The following is a 25,547-nucleotide window of genomic DNA, read 5'->3' as shown; positions in this document are numbered from 1 at the left end:
CAGTTACTCAGAGGAGGCATTACTATTCCTAGTAGTAAAACCAAAGATAAATTTCTCCAAAGATAAATTTCTCTTACGAAATTTCTCCTATCTTCAACATAAGATCATGTAACATGATGAATAGTGACATCAACAGTATCCTTAGAGTAAATCCAACAATTTTATGGAACTCTGTTTATTGTAACATCTCTCAATCTATACTGAAGGCAATTCTCTACGCTTGGAAGAGGTGAAAAGCATAACCAACTAAGAAACTCTTATAACTCTAATTCACTGCAATGAAAGATTTAGGAATATTTGAAATATTTAGAATTAGAATATTTGAAATATTTAGAATTGGAATATTTGAAATATTTAGAACTGGGATAGGCAAGATGGATTCCACTTTTAATGAGAGGAACTACAAAGTCACATGGCAAAAAGTGTGGAAACAGAGATGTGAATAATTAAGGCCATTAATGCAATCAATCTACCATCTTGCTTTGGCCAGTGCAATATTAGTAGATATGACGCATGCAGACTTGAAAAGAATTTGCTCCTCTGCCATGACCAAGAGAATATGCTTATACTTCCTCAATTTTAGCAAAAGAGCAATAAGTTTATCTACTGCAGCCAGGTGACGAGCAAGTTTTGAAAGAGCCGGTGTGGTAGTATGCTATCCTAAGGAATTGACATATTTTGTATATGTATTATATGCTATATTCTTACAATACAGTAAGCTAGAGAAAAGAAAATGTTAAGAAAATCGTAAGTAAAATATATCTACAGTATCTATTGAAAAAGTGTATTAAGTGGACCCACACAGTTATAACCCATGTTGCTCAAGAGTCAACTGTATAAGTAGACTGATTCCAGAGTCCAAACATTAATTACCTTCATGTTATAAATCGATGTACTCTGAACATATGTAGGCTCTCACTATTCCTCGACTGCAGTTTTCCTATTTCTCAGCTTGACTAATATGACTAATACCATAATCTGTTTCAAAAGAATTCATTGGGAGATAATATCATGGTGAATAAGAATACTGATAGGAATTTACATAGACTTGAGTTGGAGTCCCATAACTGCCACTTATTTGCTGTATAACTTAGGCCAAGCCACTTTACCTAAGCCATAGGGTGTACTGAGGACTAAATGTAATTAAGCACTTTAGTACAGTGGCTGAAATAGCACAAATATTCAATAAATGGCAAGCACTTTAAAAACAAACCTTTTTTGATTATCTAAGTGTCAGGCATTACACTAAACTCGTGATTTAGAAACAGATAAGTAATACCACTCAGTCCTTAAAGAGGATTATAGTATAATTATAAAGAAGAAAACTAAAAAGTATACGTATTTTTAAAAAATTCAAATAGACTTGGGAGTGGCCAGGTGGCTCAGGTGGTTGGAGCTCTGTGCTTCTAACACTGAGGTCGCCAGTTCGATTCCCACATGGACCAGTGAGCTGTGCCCTCTACAGCTAGATTAAGAACAACGGCTCAACCTGGAGCTGAGCTGTCGTGAGTGGCCAGCGTGGGACTTACTGGAGCTGGGCTGCTGTGAGCAGCCACCGTCAGCTGTCGTGAGTGGCTGGCATGGGAGTGGCTCAGCTGGGTAGAGAGCAATGCTCATAATACCAACATGGGCCAGTGAGCTGTGTCCTCCAAAACTAGACAGAACAACGCCTTGACTCAGAGTTGGGGGGAGGAAGGGGAGGAGCCGGTGGGAGGGAGGGAGGGAATTCAAATAGACTTAATGGCTCATCATTTCATTAAACATCAAAATTTTACTACTGAATAACTTATTTTGCATATTTCTGATTAAAAAATAACAGGAAGACACTAATATTAACAAATTTTATACCATTCACTATTAATATCTATCAAATAAATTCAACATACAATTTGTACATTTTAAAATCATTTTTATTGAACTAATTTTAACAACACTATTTTAGCTGGTGGCAGTTGCCCCCAATCAAAACAAAGCCATCATGAATGCTATTCAACATACTCAAAGTAATTTAGTTTTGTTCCGTACTTGAAATATAGTTAAAATTTTGACATCACATAATCAAGCAAATAGCATTGCATACTATATTAATCAAAGATTTTTGCATTTCATTAAAAAAATCATTTTGCAATCTCAGTGACACATTCCATACTTCATGCTCTCAAAATAAAAAGTGCCCTAAAACTAAGTATTTTACTAACATTAATGCATACTATCCAGGGTTATAGGAATTGAAGTTTAATATTTTACAGTATAAGAGGCAATAAGTTACTGATATTTGCTGACAAATTTCACTCAAACTAAATACATCCTTGATACATTCAAAAGACATTTTATAAATATTAATATGCTAGTTTATATGCTGCAGTGCAAAAGAAGTGACACCCTAACGTTTCCTGAGCTTTAGGAAATTACCATTTTTCTGACTACAACTCTAGATTTAAAATAGGCTCTTTATTATATGAAGCCATGTCAAAACTATACAATTAAATAAGGTTTTTGGAGAATTGAAAACATTGGTCAGAGTTATGACAGTTTTGGGTAATGAAAAAGTTTTCAAAGCAAAAGTATTTACAAAACTACAAAGGATACTATGGATTTGCATGTAGTATAAAGATCAAAGATAACCTACTGATTACCAAATGATCACAATTATCGCTCTTTCAAAATTATTACACTGAAAGACTATGGTAAGTTAAAGCATTAAATATACCATCCTGTAGTATATTATACATTAAAAGTTTTCCATAATGCCCAGTAAAAAGGAATAAGATAAAATATTAAAAATCAAGAAAATAAACATGCTTTTAGGAATGTTTCTACATGTGTATATGAGAGGGGAAGTGAAATTTCTCATTACAACACTATATTCTCAAAATTACAAAGACCGAGTCTCTACTTCAATTTTTTCTTCTGCTTGTAGTATATCTGAGTCAACATGAACAACTGGAGGTCGTAGGATAACTTCAGGCCCTCCACCATATATAGACTGTAGAAAATTCCATGTTTCTTCAGAAATTTGACCAGAATCTGCTCCTAAAATTAAATATATAGAGAAAGAATATTTACCAATGTACAAATTCATATTGTAAAAGCTTCCATAATGTAGCCCCCAGCATGAATCGTCTAGGGATAATTGAGAACTTTTGAAACATGAATCTTCAAACTACCAACCCATAATGTCTGCAATTTTATGGTCTTAAAAAGTTAGGGATCCTTTTTCCTAGCTCCTATCAACAATCTCAAAACCCTCACTCAAAAAGTAAACACTGGCAGCTTTTCCACTATTTGTCCTACTTCATGTAAGAATTACATCACTGAGCTGGGTAAAAAGTGGCCCAGATGGCTAATAATGGTATATTGCTAACAGTGACAAATTACTAACAAGTAAAGGCTTAAGTGTTAGCCAGACTTACCTTGCCTAAGCGTCACATTGCCACATTTAGTGACTGCGATTTTAGTGTTATCAATAGGACCGGGAGGATCTAAGTTGAAAAGGAAAAACCAGTGATCAAATGCATACTTTTCAAATAAATGCACCAAAGAACTGCATGTTTCTGTGCCTGAAATAACTAAAGGATGTACTATATGATAAGTTTTATTTTTTAGATTATTATTATAGTCAATTCTTAACTGTCTTCTGAGCTTCTTCCTTCTTGGTTCTTAGATTCCCCAAAACAGAATCAGGAAAGAAAGCACAAGAGGCTCTCACTACCATCTAAAATCTAACAGAAATGATTTAAGTATTCATTTGAGGATTACAGGTTAAAATGCACTTTTAATACTATGAAAGAACAATTTCTTTGTAATTTAAAAAGAAATCATGCAATTTTTGATTTGTTTTTGTCATTAAACTAAAAATTAAAAGCATTATAAAATGAAATATTAAAATGCATCTTTTTTTTAATTTAAGGAAAAAAAAACCCTATTTGTTTTCCCCTGCATACAAAAGTAGAGTGCATGTTCATTATCAAAACTGACAAAAAAAGGTACAAGGAAGAAAAAATACTGTAATCCTGCGACAAAAAGACAGGTGAACTGTTTTAATATCTTTGTGTTCTTTTTGCCTTTGCATATGTTGCCTATTTTTTAACACAAAAGGTTCAAATTATGCATATTGTATTGCAATCTTTTTTGTATATCAAGAACATCTTATTTTTAAATTAATAAAGGCTGTCACAAAAATTATTTGTAAAGTCCATAGTATCCCATTGTAATAGGTAAACCATAATTTAACCAATATTATTGTTAGGTGGGTTTTTTTAAAACTCTTCAATATTAAGGTTGCAGATTAATTTTGTCTTGTTCTTTTATTCCTGCTATAAATATGTTATAATTTATGAAATAGGTTTAAAAATATTAAAAGTTTCCACAAGCAAAATACAAATTAGAATGTAAGATGCCTGTCGGCAAGGGTCTTTTTCTCTCTTCTTCACTGGTGTAATCCCAAGTATATACAGATATTCAAAAATGATTCTCAAGAAAATCTGCATAGAATTTCATTTTTCAGTTAACTACTTACCTCCATCTTTACCCTTTACAAAACTTTCCCATTCTCTAAACCACTGCATACTGATGCAATAAAAAGTTGCGGGAGAGTCCTCCTCTTGGAATGCTCTGTTGAGCTATGGGGGACAAAAATCAGTCATTTAGCACTTGCTTTGTAGCAGAACAATACAATTATTCTACTTCAATATATTATAAGGCCAATTTCTCTACACAAAGAATGTGCTGTATGTTAATGCTAAGTTATCTTAGTATTAGCATATATGGTCATACCTATTAATTACCAATTCTAGGTTTGTCTTAAAATTTAGCATGTACACACAAAAGGGACATAAAGATTGGATAAGGGAAGATAGTCAAGCTAAAGTCTTCAAAACAATAAATACTCCATATATTTATTAAAAATCTTAAGGGTAAATGTTATTCAAACATACCATATCCACTGTCTACATCTTGTGTTCACTTAAGATACTGGTGGACATGTTGCTATTACAAACACTATGCTGCAATGAATAATCTTGTGCATGTCATTTCACAGACAATATACATATATGTACAGGGTAGTGTATCACTATCCTGAGGTGATAGTACCTGAAGATGTTCCACTCCCTTCTTTAGTCTTAAGGCCTAAAGAATGCGTATGTGACTCAAACAAGGCAAAACTCTACCAGAAATGGAAATCTTCAGAGGAGTGGCCTAATAGTTAGAATGGAGTCATTCCAATGTCAATTTTGTTAGCTATCTACTAGGAATACCCTGGCTCCTGAACTTCTGGAGGTCTGGCTACTCCATTTTTCTTTTTAATAAATTTCTTTTTTGCTTATGTTAGCCATTCTGGCTCCCACTAATTTCAACTAAAGAAAAACTGGTATAGAAAGAGAAGTGGAGGCCACAGAGCTTGAGGAAAATGAAGGGCATGAAATTTATCGAATTGTAATAGTGTGAAAAGACAGTGAGATTCCTAAAAATATTTCATGATGGGTAACTAAATGCCCATACTACATATTATCGCTCGACAAAGGCAAGTTCAGATCATGTCTCTCCTATAATCAAATCTAATCAAAACCCTGCCATTGTACCCAAAGATCCTTACAGCCCAGAAGCACCTCCATGATCTCGTCCCATGATTGACTTTATCTTCTAATACTTTTGTCCTCATTTATTCATTTATGGTCACATGGACCTTTGTTATTCCCAGAACCAAGCAGACACCTTCCTGCCTCTCAAAGCTTTGCATGGCTATCCCTTCTATTTGCAGATACCTAAACATCTCCCTCACCTCCTTCAAGTCTTTGCTTAAATGTCACCTTCTCAATGAGGCCTATCTTTATCACTCTATTTAAAATTGCACCTCACTCCTCCCTTCATCACTGTACTCCTGATCTCTCTTATAATTTTGATACTTTCTATTTCCATAGAACTCATCACCTTTTAATATATAATGTATTATTTATTAAATGTAAGTTCTTTGAGGGCCAGGGTCTTTCTGATATACAAGGTAGCTGCTTCTATAGAACACAAAAGGCAATGAAAAATGTGGCTGTCTCTGATGGTTAACAAATCAAAGCTGTTTGTCTCAGGTATAGCATTAAAGGTAGGACCTTCCATGATGTACAACGTATCTCTAGAAAACTGAGATTTGTGAAATTTAGTGTCACATTGATTCTACTAGATGAATCCTTTTAATTCATAGCATTACCAGGTTTAGACACTTTTAGGACTTTATCTTTGGCATTATGATAGTTCTTCCTTATGTGTCTCAGTGGGGGCTTTTTAAATTTTAGCTAAATATAATCACCCCATTAATTGGAAAGTATCTGTTTTTTTCTAGTTTTGGGAAATTTCTCTAAATTGTTGCTCTAAAAGTAGTTTGTCCCCTCTATTCTCTTCTAAAATACTTATTATTAGGTTGGTGCAAAAGTAATTGAGGTTTTTGCAATTACTTTTGCACCAACCTAATAGAGAAACACTGGCTTCTATATCTGTCCAACATGTTAAAACTTTTCTTTGTTTTCCATCTATTTATCCTTGCACTTGATTTTAGGAGTAACCCTTTTCTAGATCTTCCAGTACACTAATTTGCTCTCCAGGAGTATTTATTCTGCCATTCAATCAACCCATCTATTGAGCTTTGTTTTGTTTTCAGGATAAAACATCCTTATGAATCTCCTTGAGGATCAATATTTATTTCATGGCATAATTTGGGAAATCACAATTCTTTCTAGATGTTACAAGCTACCTAATATAATGCCTTCTTTAACTGGCACAAGTGTCCATATTCACTGCTCTATCCAAGCAAACCCCTTTATGCTTGCTGCCTTATACAGTGCAGGAGGCAGAAGCTGAGGTCACTACTGGTATCTGACACTTCAAAGCTTGAAGCCTGTGTGGTCATTTCCTTTGACCTTTGGTTTACTTCTTCAATTTCATCCAATCTGATTTTTCAATTTTTCAGAAACTCCACTTAAGTTCTAGTCCACCGATTTTTACACCCTAGTGTTATTTCTTTCTACCAATACACAGCTTTGTTTAAAAAAAAAAGGGGGGGGTGATGGAAGATGAATTTGGATCATTAATAATTGGAGCTGCGTTACTGACAGCAGCACTTTGAAGAGACTTACTTCTGCTACTTGGATAAATTGAGCTGCACTAGTCCTTGTCCATAAAACCTGGTTGCTCAGCTCTTCCTACTGATTCTGTGACCAGACTTTCTGTTGTTTGGAATCAAGGAACACTTCATAATAAACTTACTTTGTGGAAACTAGGTATATTTGTAAGTACAGAGTCCTGCAAAACAATATACAGTGGTACCTCGGTTTTTGAACGTGATCCATTAAGTTATGAAACATTCGACAATAGCTGACAGCTAGGCCTCAGAATCTTGCACTCAGCGTAAGCCATGTTCAACTTCTGAGTCGTGTTCGAAAACCGAAGCATTTACTTCCGGGTTTACGGCGTTCATAAACCACAATGTTCGTCAATGGAGACGTTCAAAAACCAAGGTACCACTGTATTTCACAAATGGATGGAAGAAGAGAATGTAGCCTAGGTAAATGCTTTCACAAAAACACTAACAAGGAAATCTATAGTTTACCATTTCAACAAGATTTCTTGCCAGTGCCAATCCATAAAACAAAATTTAGTACCAATCCATGAAAACAAAAACAAAAGGAGAACTCACTACAATTGTCATGACCTGCCTGGGGTCTCTCACTGTTATATACTCACAACATTTAAACTCTACTACAACTCTTTCATGCAGTCATTTCATTAATATAATATAATTCTGCTAATTGTCAGTTCTTTATGCTAGATCATATTAATAATTTGAAAAGCATCACTTTTTTTTACCCGAATAAAAATTTCCAATTCAGTTTTTCTTCTTTTTTCAATTTTCTCTGCCTCAATTTGGCAAGTGTGACAAATGTACAGATGGTTGACAGCTGGTCCTCCTCCATACCTAAAGCATAAAGAATTTAATAATTATAAAAATCCTGAACAAGCTGATGCTCTAGAAAATTTGTCTCCACAACTTTTAGTTCATGGCTAAGTCCCTAATAAATAATAAACCCTCACAGAAAAATTCTCAGTCATATTTAAACTAACGTAAAAATCAAAAAATCATAAGGACTTAACTTTATGTTTATCAGGGTCAATGACTTTGTATCAGTTTATCAACTAACCTGCTTTACATATATTTCAACTTTCCTTTATATCGTTACTTCTATTACAAAATATGTTTGAGGTAACAACACAAAGTAAAAGAAATGGCTTTCAAAAATTAGCATACAACATATAAATTTTAGTTATACAGTCATACTCTTAATCAAGTTGTACTCAGAAGGAGGCTTCCCCTGCTCACTCAATTAAGAATTTACGGAATAAATGATTCCCAATATTTCACTAAGGAAAACATAATAATGACATTACAGGTGAAATGCTTTAATATAAAATTTAAAAGTCTGAAATTCAAGAGTTAAATATCACAGCATTCTTTTACAGATACAGATATCAGAACATAAGAGTTAGAATTAATTATCTAGACTAGGGACACACTTTCTACAAAGCCTTCTGACTCACACTCAGAGTGAATAAATGAAGGAAAAGAGTGTTATTCTATATGACCAACATGTAGCACAAAAAGCATATATGAAATAATCCAATCCCCTTCTAAAGAGTTTCATAAACTGATTTTCACAATACTATATTGTCTGATTTAAAAAACAGACCTGCTATATAGGTTATCCCAAATGTTCTGAGGCAGCATCAAAACCAGGTCTTCAATATAACTAGCTTTTCGTGGAGGAACACCTAAAAAAAGTTTAGATGGGTCTGTTTCATTCTTCAATTCCTTTATATTATTCTCAAAGGTTAAAAAATTCATTTTTTAACTGATTAATCACTGGCATTTTTCAATCATTATTCTTGAAACCCCTCCCAAAAAGGTTAAAAAGTAGGTATAATCATTTTTGGTGATTATGGTCCGAAAGATGAATATATTTCTCGAAATAGTGAAAAATCAGTAAACCAAGGTCTTCAAGTATTTAACTTATGTACCTCTTTATTAAGCCTTGACTGTGTATTGGGGGAAATCTGATATAAGTAAGAAAAACCTTTCATTCATGGAGCTTATGTGGTAGCAAAAGAAATGACAGACTTATATATATATATATATATATATATATATATATATATATATATATATATATATATATATATATATATATATATATAAATAACTACTAAAAAGCAGGCATAGATAAGTGGCATAAAAGGTTTATGGGGGAGATTCACAACAGGAGGAGCCTTACTTCAGTCAGCAAGTAAGAGAAAAATTCACATACAGAAATATTTTGCAAGGCTTAGGTTTCTAATGTAACCTAAGGTAAGATATTCCCACTATCTCTTTCAGTTTCACTAAAAAAGCAATTACTTAATGAGAATATCAAGTCGTCAACCATGAAATGTAATCAGGGCGTCACACTAATAACTAATAACTAAGATGTTATTTATCATGGGAACAAACACTAATATAGCCAGTGACAAAGGCGTAAGTTATGTTAGCACATAACTAACTATAGGAGGCTTTTTTTGTTAAATTCCAAGTATGTTTTGATACTTAGGAAAAAAGCCAGCTACTCAGACGAAAGTGACAGGAGCCACAGAAACAGTTGGTAGCTGAGTGCCTGCCTCTCAGCTGAGAAAAGTGATGTGTAACATAAGTGCTCGCTGTACCATAATTGGTTGTTTATGTATCTGTCTCTACTATGAAATTAGAGCTTTGAGAACAGAAATAGGGTCTTTGTTATTTTCAGGCTCTACCACAGGCTTTGGAACAGATACTCCATAAATATCTGTTCTATGAAGAGGCTACAGATTGCCTACAATTGGAAGAAAAAGCCAATTTCTGAAACCACAATGAATTAAACACATTTAAGTTGGACTGCAGATGGGGAAATTGGAAATAAATGGAAGAGAAAAATTCTTGGCTCTATTCGTAAATTATTTAATAGCAATCCCCTACTACTACTTTCCATTACAGAATTTCTTACCTCCATGAATACAGAGAAAATCATTATTTGAAATAGGGCCAGGTTCAGCAAAGGTCTTAAATTTATTTAGCCACTGTCGAGAAATATAAAACTGAAGGAGACTTGGTTCCATTATGTTCAACAAATTTGATATCCTTCGCCTCTCCTTTTGTGCCTCTTCGCTGCTCTTCCTATTAAGAACAATGATTCATTAAATTCAATATGCATTTTACTCCATAAATAAGCAGATTTTTTTCCTCTTCCTTATTTGACTTGGCATACACATATTTAATACTGTGACTCTTATTAGATATTGGGAATTATTCAAGAGAAATATATTTTGTAACACCCCCAACTATATTATACATACCTATGGATGATAATGTACCTTAACTACTGGTATCCAAATGAACACAGTAGACATTTAAATGTTTGCTAATAAAATCAATCTAAATAGTTAATCTGTTTTCTGTTTCAGTAGCTAGTGCTTAATATTTTATAAGATTGGTATTTTTTAGTATAAGATTTATTTTTATAGTAATACCTCGTTTATTAGCTATTTTAGGAGAAAACTTGGTATTTAATTCCTACCACCGGTGCTTTTTTTGTTTTTATTAAAACCAATCTTTCTAAAATAAAATACGGTTGACCCTTGAACAAAATACAGTTGACCCTTGAAAAACGCAGGGGATTAAGGCACCTGAAATCCCTCTCCCCTGCAAATTCGGAAATCTGCATATAAATTTTGACTCCCCCAAAACTTAGTTGTCCCTTGGTATCCACAGAGGGATTGATTCCAGTCCCTCTAGGGATATCAAAACCTGCAGATTTTGTGGATATCAACTTCCCTATTTAAAATGGTGTAAATCAATGTATACAGTCAGCCATCCACATCTGCAGACTCCCAACCACAGATCAAAAACTGTATGGGTACTTACTGAAAACAATCCATGTATAAGTGAACCCACACAGTTCAAACCCATGTTGTTCAAGAATCAACTATACATTCCTTTGCCCTTAAACTAAATTTAACATATTCTTAAAGGATCATTCTGCATGAAACCTTTCACTTTATTTTACTCACATAATAAAATGAGAGTTAAACAATTCCTAATCTTTACTCAGCAATCCATTTTGAAAGTCTCAGAAGTCACTAATAACCCTGAAGTGAGACACTCTTTAGTATTTGTTAGAATAGCCTATCTGTGAGTTCCTTCCTTACCTGTAGAAAAGAACATAAGCTTCTGCATTTTGTACAGTAGATTCTGAAACTTCAGTGACACTTTGATCATCAAATTCATACCAGAGTTTATTTAAATTGTTTCGACAGTAGGCAATATAGTGTCCACCTGAATTTAAGAGGAAAAATTTTAAATCATTTCAGTAACACAAGAATGGACAATAAACTACTTTTGTACCTCCAGTTCTTAGCAGAGATTGAGATACAGCAAGAACTATGCTAGTATTTTTCCCCACTGCCACCACTTGAGGAAATGAAAATAAGGACAGAATGTAATCTTTAAAAAAACCCAGTATAAAAATGATGTTCAAGCCCTTATTGTTTAACTTTACACAAAATAAAATTTCCAGTATGTCAAACTTCAGAGTAAAATTATTCAATTTCCTAAAATTTCCTGACATTTTAAATAACCAAAATAAAATAAAGTAATAAAAATCTATGTCTACAATTTTTTCTTTTGTTCGATCAGGTCTTACTTAAAAGATCAATTCAGATGTTTACTTTTTTTAAAGCTAAGACTATACGTCAAACCTGCATACTTACTACTTGCAGTTCCATGATGACAAATGACTGACAGAAGATCATAGGTAACAATTTGAGCTGGACTGTCTTTAGCAAGAAATGGCTGAAGATCTAGGCCTTCCAGGGGAAATGAAACATGGGTACTGATTTTGGTGGAAAACATCAGTTCATGTCTGAATCTTTTAAGATGGATGCATAAAATCTAAAAGAGAAAGGCAAGAGTATTTAAGATTTTATTTATATGCTAGATAAAGGAGTCTATTAAATATACATATTGAATTAAATGTCAGTTAAATATTATTCTGCAATTATGATAACCTGAGTCCAGAGATGTTAAAATGTGGAAATGGTGAAACATGGTATTTACTAAGTTTACAGCTACTGTCTTTTCTAATTTTACACTTTCAACCTGCAAGATCGTACAATGCCTGATTAAGCTGTGTTCAACATAGTTTCACTGGTATAAAGGGCACTTACTTGGTATGTAACTCAGTATTTTTAAAATGGATAATCCTAATAGGGTATACATATAGCAACTGGTCAATAGAACCAATCCATTCTTCAACCATGCACAGAATTTACTACTAATGATTCATGTTCCTACCAGGTAAAATAAATTGAACTATAATAAAGCTCATACCTCAGGAAACTTTTGTACTTTACAAAACTTTACTCCATTCCTCAACCTAATGGGGGTGGGGGGGAAGAGAAAAACAATTTAAATCAGCCTGTTTCCCATATGAATCAACAAAAGTTTTAGTATTTTCAAATATTCAGCAAAATCTTACAGAAAATGCAGAGACAAAAGGTTATTAGACTAAAAATGCTCACTACTGAATTACATACTACCCATTTAAAAATACATACTAATGAAACATTGGCGTCCCTTATTGTAAAAAATTATTTAAACTAAGATATCAGTAATAAAAATTTAGGGAGTTGTATAATTCTTTGATAAAATTAATTTTTTAATAAATAATCAAAAGAAACAAACTCACGGATACAGGGAATAAACTGACAGTTGCCAGATGGGAGGGAAGTCAAGGGGCTGGGTGAAAAAGGTAAAGGAATTAAGAAATACAAATTGGCAGTTACAAAATAGTCACGGGAATGTGAAAAGTACAGCATAGGGAATATAGTCAATAATATTGTAATAACTATGCACAGTGTCACATGGGTACTAGATTTATTGGGGTGATCATTTTACAAGTTATATAAATGTCTAACCACCATGCTATACACCTATGCTATGCTATGAAACTAATATAATATTGAATGTCAACTATAATTGGGGGGAAAAAAAGAAAATTAATTTTTTTAAACAGAAGTCCTACTATCTATGGCCTGGCTACGCCTTTATTAACATCCAAATATCAAGTAAAACTAGGTAAAATAAAATCCCAATTTCATAGAATTGTTTGGTCAACTCAGTATTATAACTTTTGTTCTTTTTTTTATAAATTAAATTTATTGGGGTAACATTAGTTAATAATTATGTAAGTTTCAAGTGTACAATTCTATAATTCATCACCGGTATATTGTACTGTGTGCTCACCACCCAAAGTCTAGTCTCCTCCCATCACCGCACATTTGAACCCCTTTACCCTCTTCATCCTCCCTAAAACCTTGTTCCCGCCTAGTAACCACCATACTGTTTGTGCCTAGAGTTCGTTTGTTGTGTTTGTTCTTTTGTTGCTTTCTGTCTCATATTCCACATATGAATCAAATCATATGGTTCTTGTCCTTTACTATCTGACTTATTTAGCTTAGCATGATACTCTCAAGATCCTTCCATACTGTTGCAAATATAACCTTTATTCTTCAATGTGGAAACAAATAACTTGAGATAAGTAAAGGCTGATTACTATTAATAATCAATATTAATAAACACTCGATAGATCTCTAGTGTGGATTTGGAGGTAAATGAAAGGTTCTTTTCCATCTTCACTAGTATGATCTTTTTCCTATTCAGCAGTGCTTTTCAAGGCAGGTTTCCCACTTCAGGCCAGCACCATATTCACCTATCAGCTACAGTTTCAAGGACAAACTGATAACACTTTCCAATTTCAATTCTCTAGGTGTATTTTTTTTTTGGAAAGTACAACACAGCCTTTCATCCTTATTGACCAAATATACCATTACTTTTTGTCATGAAGAAGACCAAAAGCTGCAGATCAACATTTCCCTGGGGTTACTGCCAACAGATGGAAGTATGTTTTATAAAGATTCTAGATCTTATTAATAGGCCATTATTTTTCTATTATAGAGATTCAAAAAAATTTTTCCAGTTCACTCTATCTCAAACAAGTTTGCCTTCAATTCACCAATTACTTTTCTAACCTACCACCAAGAAGCCTTAAAAGCCTGAATTTATTATAACAGAAAAAGGCAACTAGTACTAGATATAAAAAAACAAAATCATACTTTGTCTTTCTATTCTGCAATCATACAGAGGTAACAGACAAGTTGGTATAACCTTTCTGAATTTTACACATATTTGAAACTCTGTACCTTTATATCTACTTTCACTTTCTGAATCTAACCTGTTAACATAGTAATCTGGAAGAGAATACGGTGTCATGTATGATGTCAACAGTTAGCCTATGTAACAAAAATGTATGTTATATATCCTAGTATAGCTTTTATATTTAGAAATGTTTCATGCAAAATTACATACTTATTTTATATCTCAAAATATATTTTCACATCTTAGATAAGCCTAGTAAATTTGTCAAATTTTTATCTCAAATTTGTTTTACAGAATAACCAGCCTCTATTTTTACTAGGACAAAGTTTACTGGTCTTTATTTTTCTAAATAAAATAGAATTTTAACTTAACATGCCCAATTCAAATATTCAAATATATAAGAAAAATACCATATAAAAAAAATACCATTTAAAACACAAATCATGCAATTAAAAGCATTGTCAATGACACTTACTTTTTGCATTTTTCACAACTGTACATATTGTCACCTGAAAATAGAACAGATCTGGTCATTCCTCTAAAATTAAAAGCAAGTCATTTTCTTTTGGTTCTGCAATTCTCTGAGTTTGCCTCATGTTGACCTTGCAGCAAAGTAACACAAGGCTCACATTTTTCAGTCTCTGCTCAGGAGTCAACTAGAAGTCAACTCATAATATTTACCTTGCCTAAAGCACTCTTCACCTCCCTCTCTTTTCAACCTTGAAAGCCTATCTCAAGTAACATCTTTTCCATTTATTCACTCAACAAAATTTACTAGCTGCTTGTTATATGGCCAAGCAGGGTGTTGCACATACAAAAATATTGAAGGATCCCAAACAGTATGGAGGAATTCACAGACTAGTCCAGATATGTAAGTCTTTAATATTGGTTGAATTTTCCTTTCTTTGAATTCCAGAGCAGTTTTAAGATACCTCACATGTTATACCATATTGCCTTATAGTACAGGAATTTATATAAATTATTTCAGGATATGAATTGTGATATTTGTATTTACATTGCCAAGGCAGATACTGGCACTGTGGCAATATGGGCAAGTCATATTTAAGCTACCTTAAAATGAAAAGCTTTTATGAATAAATTTTATATTTAGTCCTACTCTTATTTTAGATCACCCCCAAAAATTCAGCCATAGATGAAAACTGTTTCATATTTCTTACCTTTTAGTTCATCTCTTGCGAAGAAGGCAGCTAGACAATCTTGCAAGGTTACTATTGGACCCCAAAACCAGCTAGGGACACATGAGACAACAAACCTGAAACATTATTGACAGAAAAAAAAAAAGGAAGTGTTCTGCCAGTACAGCAGAAACAGCAGTTTTAACAATCAATTAATAAAAAAATAATCATACATACCTCTTCACATATTCCATGAAAAAAGCTATCCACCCTTGTGGAGCATACGCTTCGCCACATGATCCTGCTTTGACTATGGAAGTTGGATGAGTCGATGAATGCAGCTTAGCAAGGTCTTCCTTGCCAGGAATTGGCAAAGACAGATCTTGAAAGGTCTCGAGGGTTACTGACACCTAAAATTGTTTTGTGTTTTAAGAATGGGATGAAAAAAATCCAGCACGACATTTATGAGGATAGATTTTAGATTTCAAAGATCAAAGCAAGCAAAAAACAACAAAAAAATCAAACTGCTTTATAGTGATATAAACAGCAAAAACACTTGCTCCGTCCCAGGTGCTGGTCTAAATTTAATCTTCACATAAACCTTATGAATAACTACTCATAGACTATTTATTAATCGAGGACACTGTGGCACAAAGGCATACTTCACATCCAGACACTGTAGCTTGAGGTCCAATCTCTCAAGCATTACTGCATTTATTTTTGGAAATGATCTCTCACTATAGTTTTTAATTTTTTTTTAAAAGCTGTAAGACGTAGCATATGATTTATAAATAGCTGAAAACATTTCAGGATAATTCCATTTAAATGTCTGGTACCAAAGTAGCATACATTAAAATGACCCTGCAGAAAGACCTTAGATTTGACTTAACATTTTAACACAATAATTGAAAACTTACTTTCGGGTTCTGAGAGATATCACTTTATATTCATTAATTATATTCATTACTGCACTGAAGGAAAACCGCTCTTAAGAAAAGCTCAAAGAAACTCAGAGATTTAAAGGTATTATTTATTAAAGAACTCGTGATAATTTTAACGTATGCTCTTGTGTATGAATCTGACACTGCCTTTATTAGCTGAGCCCCAATCTTACAGGGGAAAAAGATTTACAAGCAATACAACCAAATGTAGAAGGTACATTCACAGCCTAGTGCCTATGAATTCCAACAGTTTCCCAGCATACTAATCTCATCAGCTTTAGGAGAATGTGCATTATTACCAATTCTTGTTACTGAGCAACATATAACCTTTGGGTATAACCAGAGATGAAGAACTGAGTTAGTTCGTCCTGCTAATGCATGACTGCCCAATCATCATTAGATGAGTCAAGACTCATCCTTTAATGTGTTGCTATTACTTCCAAACAACAAATTCTACTCCTAGAATCAATTTATACTGATTTAAACACAAGATACACATGTATAAACATCAGTAGCAAGGAGGAGTTAAACTTTTCATAACATTTTGTCAGCTTTTTTAAAAAAAGAGCATTCTTTTATACTCACCCTGTCACAAGTCAGACACTGCACTGAACTAATGATTGTTCCATCAAATATGTCTGAAATAACACTTCGGTATTTCTTATGCTGTTTTTTTCTCTTTGGGGATGATGCAGATTGAGCTAGGATTGAGAAACAAGTGTAGAAAATATTTTTGAAAATCAAAGTAGTTCCTTTAGCATTTTTCTCTAGCACTTTCAACAGTTCAATTTACTGTGCTGAAGAACTTTATCAAAATACCATTCAAGAGTATTGCTTAAAAATAAAAAACAAAGAGAAACCAAAATGAAATAGGGGTGGTTCAGTCTCCCTATCTTTACTTCAATCAGAACAGTTTTGCTTTTACCTGTTTGGTTTTGATTCCAAGTAAGGTTATATTTGAAGAAATGATTCTATAATTAAGTTTTAGAATTCTTTATATGTTCTAGATACAAGTCAACTATGTGGTTTGCAAATATTTTCTACCCATCTTTTCATTCTCTTAACACTGTCATTTGCCAAGAAAGTTTTAATCTTTTTCTTTTCTGGCTCATGCTGATGTCTTTGATGTCTTTAAAAAATTTTATTGTCTAACACAAGGTCATAAAGACTTTCTCCTAAGTTTTCTTCTAAGAGTTTAATAGTTTTACATTTTATAATACAGGGACTGTCATATATAGCTGGTAGGAATGCAAAGTGATACAGCCACTCTAGAAAACAATTTCATATAACATGAAGCATAAAACTAACATAAAGCTCAATAACCCCCTAGGTCTTCTACACAAGTGAAAACATGTTCATAGAGAAACCTGTACACAAATATCTAGCAGCATTATTCACAATTGCCAAACACTGAAATAATTCGAATGTCCTTCAATGAGTGACTGAATAAACAGTAGAATAAAATACTACTCAATAATTAACAAGGAACTATTCAGACATGCAACAATGTGACTGTTCTCTCAAATGCATTACACTAAGTGAAAGAAGCCTGCTTTTAATGATTACATACTGTAAGATTCCATTTATATGACATTCTGGAAAAGGAAAAACAATAGGAATAAAGAATAGGGCCAGGGCTTAAAGAGGGGTAGGGGAATGTTCTGCTTACAAAGAGGGGGTAGTAGAAAGGAATTCTTTGGGATGTTGGAACTATTCTATATTGTTTGTGGTGATAGTCGTGGTAATAATGCATGTAATCTATGCATGTGTTAAAACTCAGAACTACACCAAGAATGAATTCTACTGTATGTAAATTTGTGCTACACGTACAAAAAATTTCTAAATCATGGTTATATAAAATTATGCTGTCAATTTTAAAGTAATGAATATTTCATAATTAGCACTTTAAATTATCAAAATAAAGGAACCCAAACAACTGAAACATCTACCTTTTTTTGGTGTGGGTGCCAATCCTGGCCACAAATTGCCTGATTTAGAAGGGCGTGCTGATAAACGTGGATTAACACCTTCACTTGATGGAAGGATCTGTGGTGTAGACAGGTCATTCAAATGGACATCAGTAATATATTCTGTAATATTTAAAATTTGCATTATTACCTTAAATAGTAAAATTACTCCATCTGTCAAATAATGGTAATTATTCTAAAGGTTTCTTCATTTGAGATTTTGAACACAATTCAAATTAATAAATGTTGGGTGACATACTTACTAGAAAAAGTGCTTTCTAAGCAAAATAATAGTGATTTCCCCCCTAGGAATCCAATTAATGTTCGTAACACATTACTGTTGTAGACAATTCAGGAAGTGAGCAGTGGAGGTATAAAGCCAAAGAGGATCGTATTTATCCTAATTTAGTATTTTTTTAAAAAGCTAGGACAGTTTTCAAAAAGCTTTTTAAACAATGTGGGAGTAAAATAGATGATCTTCCCAAATTAACATAGTAATCAAAATCTAAGAAATTCAGGCATAAAATAATCATTAATTATTTTATTCTTACTCTGATTAAAAAAAACAGACCCCTTTCTCAGGAAAGGATCTTTTGTGGAATTATGAATCAAGAAAATGTAAGCTCCATGAGCGCTATCTTGATAGTTTGTTGTTGGATTTCCCAGTATATAACATGCATTCCAGGACAAGGAACTATGCTAAGTGTTTGATTAAAGAAAGTTGTTCATAAGAGACCCTGAACCAGAATGATGCCACGGATTTTTCCAAATAATGCAAAACAAATGACTTATTACTTTCACATAGGCATTTCTCACAATCTCCACCATGAGTGAAAGTACACTGCATAATGTTGGGGGGGGGGGAGTGAAGAGAGGAGACTGACTGTAGGTTTTTCTGAAGCGAATGAAGTCAATATGATTTAGGTCAGGATTGGCAAATGTTTCCTAGAAAAATCAGAAAGTCAACATTTTAAGTTTTGTGTGCCATATACGAGCTTTGTCACATTTTTTAATCAGGTCTTTAAAAAAAATGTAAAAGCTCAGATCCCTGACGTAGGTCACCAATTAGTTACTACGTGTAAGAACAAACCTGTTAAAGAACAAGGAAGGGCTGGACAGCAGTCTAAGCTAAGTCTTTCAATACTGACATCTCATATATTTATTGACGAAACACCTTCTAAACACATCTAAACTCCTAAACATAAGGGCAGTATAATTAAGGAGACTGACATGTTTTCCACAACGCATTTATGCACAGCTAAACCACATTCCTTTGGTTAAGGAAACATCCTTTACCTCAAGGGAATTTGGGGTTCATTCAAATGCCTAAATTATTTAGTAGTTCTCACTTTTGAGTAATCATAGAATAAACTTTTTATGTTGCTTGTCTTCCACTTATTTAAAGATAGGAAATTTGATCCTCTGATGGATTAATTTTATGTGCTTTGGAGAACTGAATACCACAATAAGACCAACTCTTAAAGAAATAAAGGTAAAATCCAAAGTAATCTAGCTTATCATCTTTCATTTGGCCACTTGCCCTTTCTCAAAGAAACACTGACTAGTATTAGAATATAACATTAACAAGTGCATTATAGTTAATTAAACTCCTACACTAAAGCATTTACCAAATATTCCATAGCTGATGTGACTACAGTGACAGCAACCTAAATCTAATAGTGTATAAGTTTACAAAACTGCAACTGGATTACTTTGCTATTTCCCAGGATCTCAACAGAATCTGCTTAAAATGACATTAACTTAACACTTACATGCAAATATTGCTAATCTCCACAAGAAAGCCCAAACATAACAACTATTTAACTGTCCCTGTCTTCAAATTACTATGGCTGAACTATGGCATATACTACCCACAAAAATTAAGCTAAAGCTATTAACCATTCTACTTCATTTTTATTATGCTAAACTGTGAAGATTAACATGTAAATCACAAATGTGTTTTACTCACATCATGCTAATTTTCTCCTTTAAAAAATCTGAAAATGGTGAAATTACAAATATAATCTTAAGTACGAATATAATATCTTATCCCCATTACCTACCAATGAAACACTATCATTTTCAAATTATTAAAATTGTCACCTGAAGCTCTGCTGTGTATTTGCACTTTGACAGTTTCCTGGTTGTTGAAGTCAACTGCTTCAGACACAGAGTCTCTATCTTTATCTAATTCTCCTTCAGAATATACTTTATTAATCTTATTGCACATCTTCTCTTTCTGCCAATCTTTTGACATCTCTGAGTTGTTCTCATCATCTTGAATTAACATTGTTGTTTCATTATTATCTTCAGAAAAACCTCTAGAGCCACTGTCATTTTCAGCTTTATCACTGCTGTTACAAGATTCACAGGACTGAAAATCTACATCTGATTGGCTCTTATCTTCTTCCATGGTCTCCTCAGTCGTTATCATTTGAGGATCTTCTTCTACCTCCATGACTTGTTCTTTCAATTCTTCATGAAGCAGATCCATTAAACAACGAAGGAATTCTTGAGCATCCTAACACAGAAGAAGCAACATAGATACTAAGACTCCATTAAAAATATGTGTACGTATGTAATGTAGGAACATCAGGGAAAATATACAAAGTGTGGTTATCAACTGATTTTTCAACGTGTAGCATTATACTGAGGAAATAACACATTAGAGGGATGGAAAGCCCCAAGTTCTAAAAAGTTATGTAAATAAAAGTAATTAAAAAACGGAAAATGATCTGGAGGTCAGCTTTTAGTTGTGCTATTATTTTTAAAAAGTGGAGGGCTAAGGTATAGAGGACTAAACATAGATTTGCCTCATGTGACAATAAGATTCAGAGAGATGTCCTAAATTCAAATATTTTATAAGACTGGCTTAAAATTAAAGCTTTACCCAATTTGTACTATATCTCAAAGAGAAATTTTCAATCACCTGAAATGCTTATTAAAAATACAAATTTGTAAGCCCCAACTTACATCTACCAAATCACAGTCTATGGTGATGCAGGAATTTGCACCAGAAAAAATTAACAGGAAATAAGTATTATTTTGAAAAAGAAAAATATGTGAGGGCCAAGTATTAATATTAAAAGATAGTACATAAAGCCACAATAATTGAAACTGCTATTTGTACTAACACGAAAAAATACAGGTCAATGAAATGCATTGGAAAGCCCAGAAAGAGACCCTATTTTATACTATATTAAGGTAAGCACAAAAATTAATAAGGAATAAATTTTGTAAGTCAGATAAGAAAAGTCTTAAATCTACAGTTTGGTACAATTTGTCAGCTGCTTGTAAAAATGAAATTTGGATTATATTACAATAAATAAGATACACTGAAGAATTTTTCAAAAAATGAAAGCATAAAATATAAAAAATATAGGTGAAAATGTATCTCTGGAAGTGGAACTTTTCAAACCTAAAAGCACTAGGAGAAATATATTGACGTATTTTCCCAATCCAAAATTTAAAATTTCTAGAAAAATATAAAATTAAGATAAAAGTAGAAAATTATAAGGAAAAAATAAGATTAGGGGTTATTATTCTTGGTAAATAAAGATGCAAAGAGTGAAAAATAATAAATAAATGGACAAATACATTATAAAAGAAGAAATATAAATGACTACATAATAACATAATGCATAACAGCATTTTTCATTTTTACAAATTAATATTATGAATAAAAAGCAATGAAGACTTACCTGCTGAGAATAGCCTCGAAATGTTGGATTTACAGTTTTAATTCCTTGAAACAGATTAGTAGGTACAACAGATCCGGGCCTAAGGAACAAAACATTTTTAATGACAAATTTATGATTTTCAGTTTTTATTTTAGCAATCAGCAATCAAGACTTCCAGGTGTTAAACTGAAAAATGTTTGTGTTTCAAAAAATTATTCAAAATTGCCCACTATTGTTTCACAGTCTTGTCAGAACAGATTACTAATATTTAAGCTGTATTTTATTGTTCTCCTCCCTAATGAAATGATCGTGCTCTACTATATGATTTTTCAAAAATACTTCTAATTACTTAAAATTCCTGGGATAATTAAGATAAATAAATGTACCTCGTACACTAAATAAAATTTTAAAATCAGCCATCAAATACCCATGGAAACAAAATTGAAAATTAAACCAAATGTACTTAGAATTTTGTACTATGACACTTCTGATGTTCAGTAAACTTCCAGGAATATTAAGTTTAAAGTCGAGTTTCAGCACAAAGAAGCTTAAACATAGGAGTTAAGAGATAGTTCTAGCTATGCAGAAAGGAACTGAGCGAGCGTGTGGCAACACTGGATAATACCCAACAGGGATAAATGACAATGGAGGATTCTGTCTCTTTGATGTTAGGGATGTGAATGACATGTATTTCACACCCCAAAAGAACTGATTAAAACCATCCTTTTTTCCTGGCATATTAAAATGACAGTAGCAACAAATTTTTAACTTAAGAAATAATCTTAATAGGGAGTCAAGTATTGCAAATAAAACTGAGGCATTTATACACGTTAAAACTTGAAAAACTACTTTAATATTTACATTACAAATCATTAAGATCTTAAAGCCTCACATAAAAGTGAAGCTTAAAAAAAGTAAATAAAGATAGCTTTGGTGATTGTTTTCTTAAAGGTAAGGCTGGGCAGTTCTTAGGAACCATTAAAAAGGACTAATGGGGGCGGCCGGATGGCTCAGTTGGTTAGAGTGTGGGCTCTGAACAGTGTTGCCGGTTCAATTCATGCATAGGATGGTGGGCTACGCCCCCTGCAACTAAGATTGAAAAACGGCGACTGGACTTGGAGCTGAGCTGCGCTCTCCACAACTAGACTGAAAGACAACGACTTGACTTCGAGCTGATGGGCCCTGGAGAAACACACTATTCCTCAATAAAATAAAATAAATAATTTTAAAAAGACTAATGGTAAAAGCAATTTTCTGAATAGTTTTAAAAACACAAAATTAGTAAACTGTCACATCAAACAATTATTGTCCCCAAGCTACACTTTAGAGCAAATAAACAAGCAGAAAAATGAACATCTGCACAGGTATCTATGGTCTAATTTTAGCATTGTGAGAATGCCTACTCTTGCGTTAAAACTCAAGTTCTGAAGTATTCAACATGGAGGAGAAGGTCAATAAACTGGAACTGACGTTCCAGAAAGCTGACTCTGATCTGGATTACATTCAATACAGGCTGGTATATGAAATCAAGACTAATCATCATGATTCAGCAGGTGAGAAAAATCCAGTTACGCTCTTAAAGGAATTGCCAGGAATAAAGTCTAGATATCAAACTTTGCATGCACGCTTTCAATTCCAGGGAGGTTTAGGAAGATGTCTTGTTAGCACTTGATGACTAGAAGTGGGGTAGAGTGAAGGAGGAGATTTGGCCAAGGTGACTAGACAGTGATGCCTTTCACAAGAGAGGGGACAATAAGAAGGGCAGATATATGAATACATTTCAGTCAAAAGGATGGAATGGGAGTAAAGGGATTAAAAATATATATGCACATACACTTAGTTTTGTAATTTCAGGTAAGGAAGTCTCTTAACAATATTTTCCATCTGTTTTTGTGTAACCAGGATAACTCCTGTCCTATCATAAAAGAATGTTCTTTCCTATCAGTCAAATATGAATGAGCATACTTTGGAAATTAAAGGATAGAAAAAAATATTTGTATTACACGTTTTATATATGTGTGTATATATATATATATATGTGTATATATATATATATACATATGTATAGAATTTCTGTTTTTGAACATTTTGAGTGCAGATGTGGTCACACTATCAGTGAGAATGCTATGTGACCTAGAGTCTCCTATAAAACCAAACTTTCATGTTAAGAAAAAAAAAAAAAAACTCAGAAGTTTCAGTAACAAGAGCTTCAGCAATTTAACACTGTACCCTGTCCAGATGCTTCATTTGGATGTTCAGTTTCAAATACAACATACTCCAAAGTGAACTAGTATCAAATCTGTCTCTTCTACATTTTTCAGCTCTATAGATGTACCTGCAGCCTTCTAATACTTATATTTACTTAAAAACATAATAAAGAAAACAAATTTATTAAGTACACACCTGCTTTTATGCCACAGTTCTGTCATCAGTTTGAGATAACTTTTACAAATGGCTGGTTTCTTGTCTGTTCGAGCCAGTCCTCCACAATCAAGAAAAAACTGTGTCAAAGGTGGGCTAATTTTAAAAAAAGAAAAATGTTAGCATAGAATCAAGCTTAATACTGATTGCCTTCTAGTCATTCAATGAATTAACAGTACATTAAGCCCTGTTATTATTTCTCTGCTCTCTGAGTTTCACATTCGTTTCTTCATATTCTCACTCAATCCATTCATATCACATTTGACTCCGTCATATCAGAGTGCTCTGTGCTGCCAGATCCAGTTAATATCTTTCACTTCTCTCTCAATAGTATTTGTCACAGGTGACTTACCCTCTCATTCTTCAGCAACCTTTCTCTTAACCAATGTAATGTACTGTTCTACTTTTCTTCTTTAACTCTCTGACAACTCTTTCCCCTTTATTCTTTATGCTCTTACCAAATATCTAAATATCAGAATTCCTCAGGACTTGATCCTATGATCTTTCCTCTCTTCCCTACATACTTTTTTCCCTGGGTGACCTTAAATTTTCACATATGCCAATGACAGTGAAATTTACAAGTCAACCATCTCATCTAAACCTCAAATTTATATCAAATGCCCAAACTGATAGCTATCTTGGGCATCTCAAATTCAACATGCTGAAAATTTAACTTTCAAGTGAATCTGATCTTCCTCTAAGCTTCCACATCCCAGTAAGTGGTACTACTATCCATCCAGTGGCTTGAGTTAACAACTTGTAAAACAATATAGTCTTTTATGAGCTTGATTAGCTTATGGAAACTACCATGAATCTATTCAGTTATAGAAAACTGATGGGCAAAGGACCAAATCCTGGCTTGTGATAAACTGGCTTCCATGCAAATAAAAACCAAAAGAGAATATGGGTAGCTGGCTATACTTATATTAGACAAAACAGTCTTTAACTCAGAAGCTGTAACAAGATAAAAAAGGTCATTATACGAGGTGTGATAAAAAATACAGTGAAGGCTGCTGCCGAGTGCCATCCAATGGAAAGACAGGATCTTCAATATGGGAAGCTGAGCATGGAACCTTAGTAACAGTGTGTGACACGTTTCAACTTATTTGGTGCAGTCAGTTGGGTGTGAGCTACGGTTG

The 25,547-nt window shown here is 33.2% G+C and overlaps 1 protein-coding gene across 5 annotated transcripts in view; it reads right to left on the bottom strand.

Annotated features, from left to right (window-relative positions):
- Positions 1 to 1,907: 1,907 nt before the first annotated feature.
- Positions 1,908 to 25,547, bottom strand: part of USP33 (ubiquitin specific peptidase 33) — a 46,292-nt gene continuing 22,652 nt past the window's right edge. For 3 of the 5 annotated variants that reach the window (XM_081055967.1, XM_081055969.1, XM_081055970.1), the window contains exons 8-24: positions 24,391 to 24,504; positions 22,009 to 22,087; positions 20,411 to 20,828; positions 18,290 to 18,430; positions 16,926 to 17,041; positions 15,637 to 15,809; positions 15,442 to 15,536; positions 14,739 to 14,772; positions 12,437 to 12,482; positions 11,818 to 11,998; positions 11,257 to 11,383; positions 10,056 to 10,225; positions 8,733 to 8,814; positions 7,855 to 7,963; positions 4,520 to 4,622; positions 3,414 to 3,482; positions 1,908 to 3,033 (exon numbers count right to left, since the gene is read on the bottom strand). In XM_081055967.1, the coding sequence (XP_080912093.1) occupies positions 2,876 to 3,033; positions 3,414 to 3,482; positions 4,520 to 4,622; positions 7,855 to 7,963; positions 8,733 to 8,814; positions 10,056 to 10,225; positions 11,257 to 11,383; positions 11,818 to 11,998; positions 12,437 to 12,482; positions 14,739 to 14,772; positions 15,442 to 15,536; positions 15,637 to 15,809; positions 16,926 to 17,041; positions 18,290 to 18,430; positions 20,411 to 20,828; positions 22,009 to 22,087; positions 24,391 to 24,504 (2,215 nt within the window). In that variant the 3' untranslated portion in view covers positions 1,908 to 2,875. The remainder of the gene's footprint in view (positions 3,034 to 3,413; positions 3,483 to 4,519; positions 4,623 to 7,854; positions 7,964 to 8,732; positions 8,815 to 10,055; positions 10,226 to 11,256; positions 11,384 to 11,817; positions 11,999 to 12,436; positions 12,483 to 14,738; positions 14,773 to 15,441; positions 15,537 to 15,636; positions 15,810 to 16,925; positions 17,042 to 18,289; positions 18,431 to 20,410; positions 20,829 to 22,008; positions 22,088 to 24,390; positions 24,505 to 25,547) is intronic. The other 2 variants (XM_081055968.1, XM_081055971.1) reach the window with 1 other exon arrangement.

This window comes from Rhinolophus hipposideros (assembly GCF_964194185.1).
Source record: "Rhinolophus hipposideros genome assembly, chromosome: 8".
NCBI classification, from domain to species: Eukaryota; Metazoa; Chordata; class Mammalia; order Chiroptera; family Rhinolophidae; genus Rhinolophus; species Rhinolophus hipposideros.
This window is presented reverse-complemented; position numbering and strand designations above follow the sequence as displayed.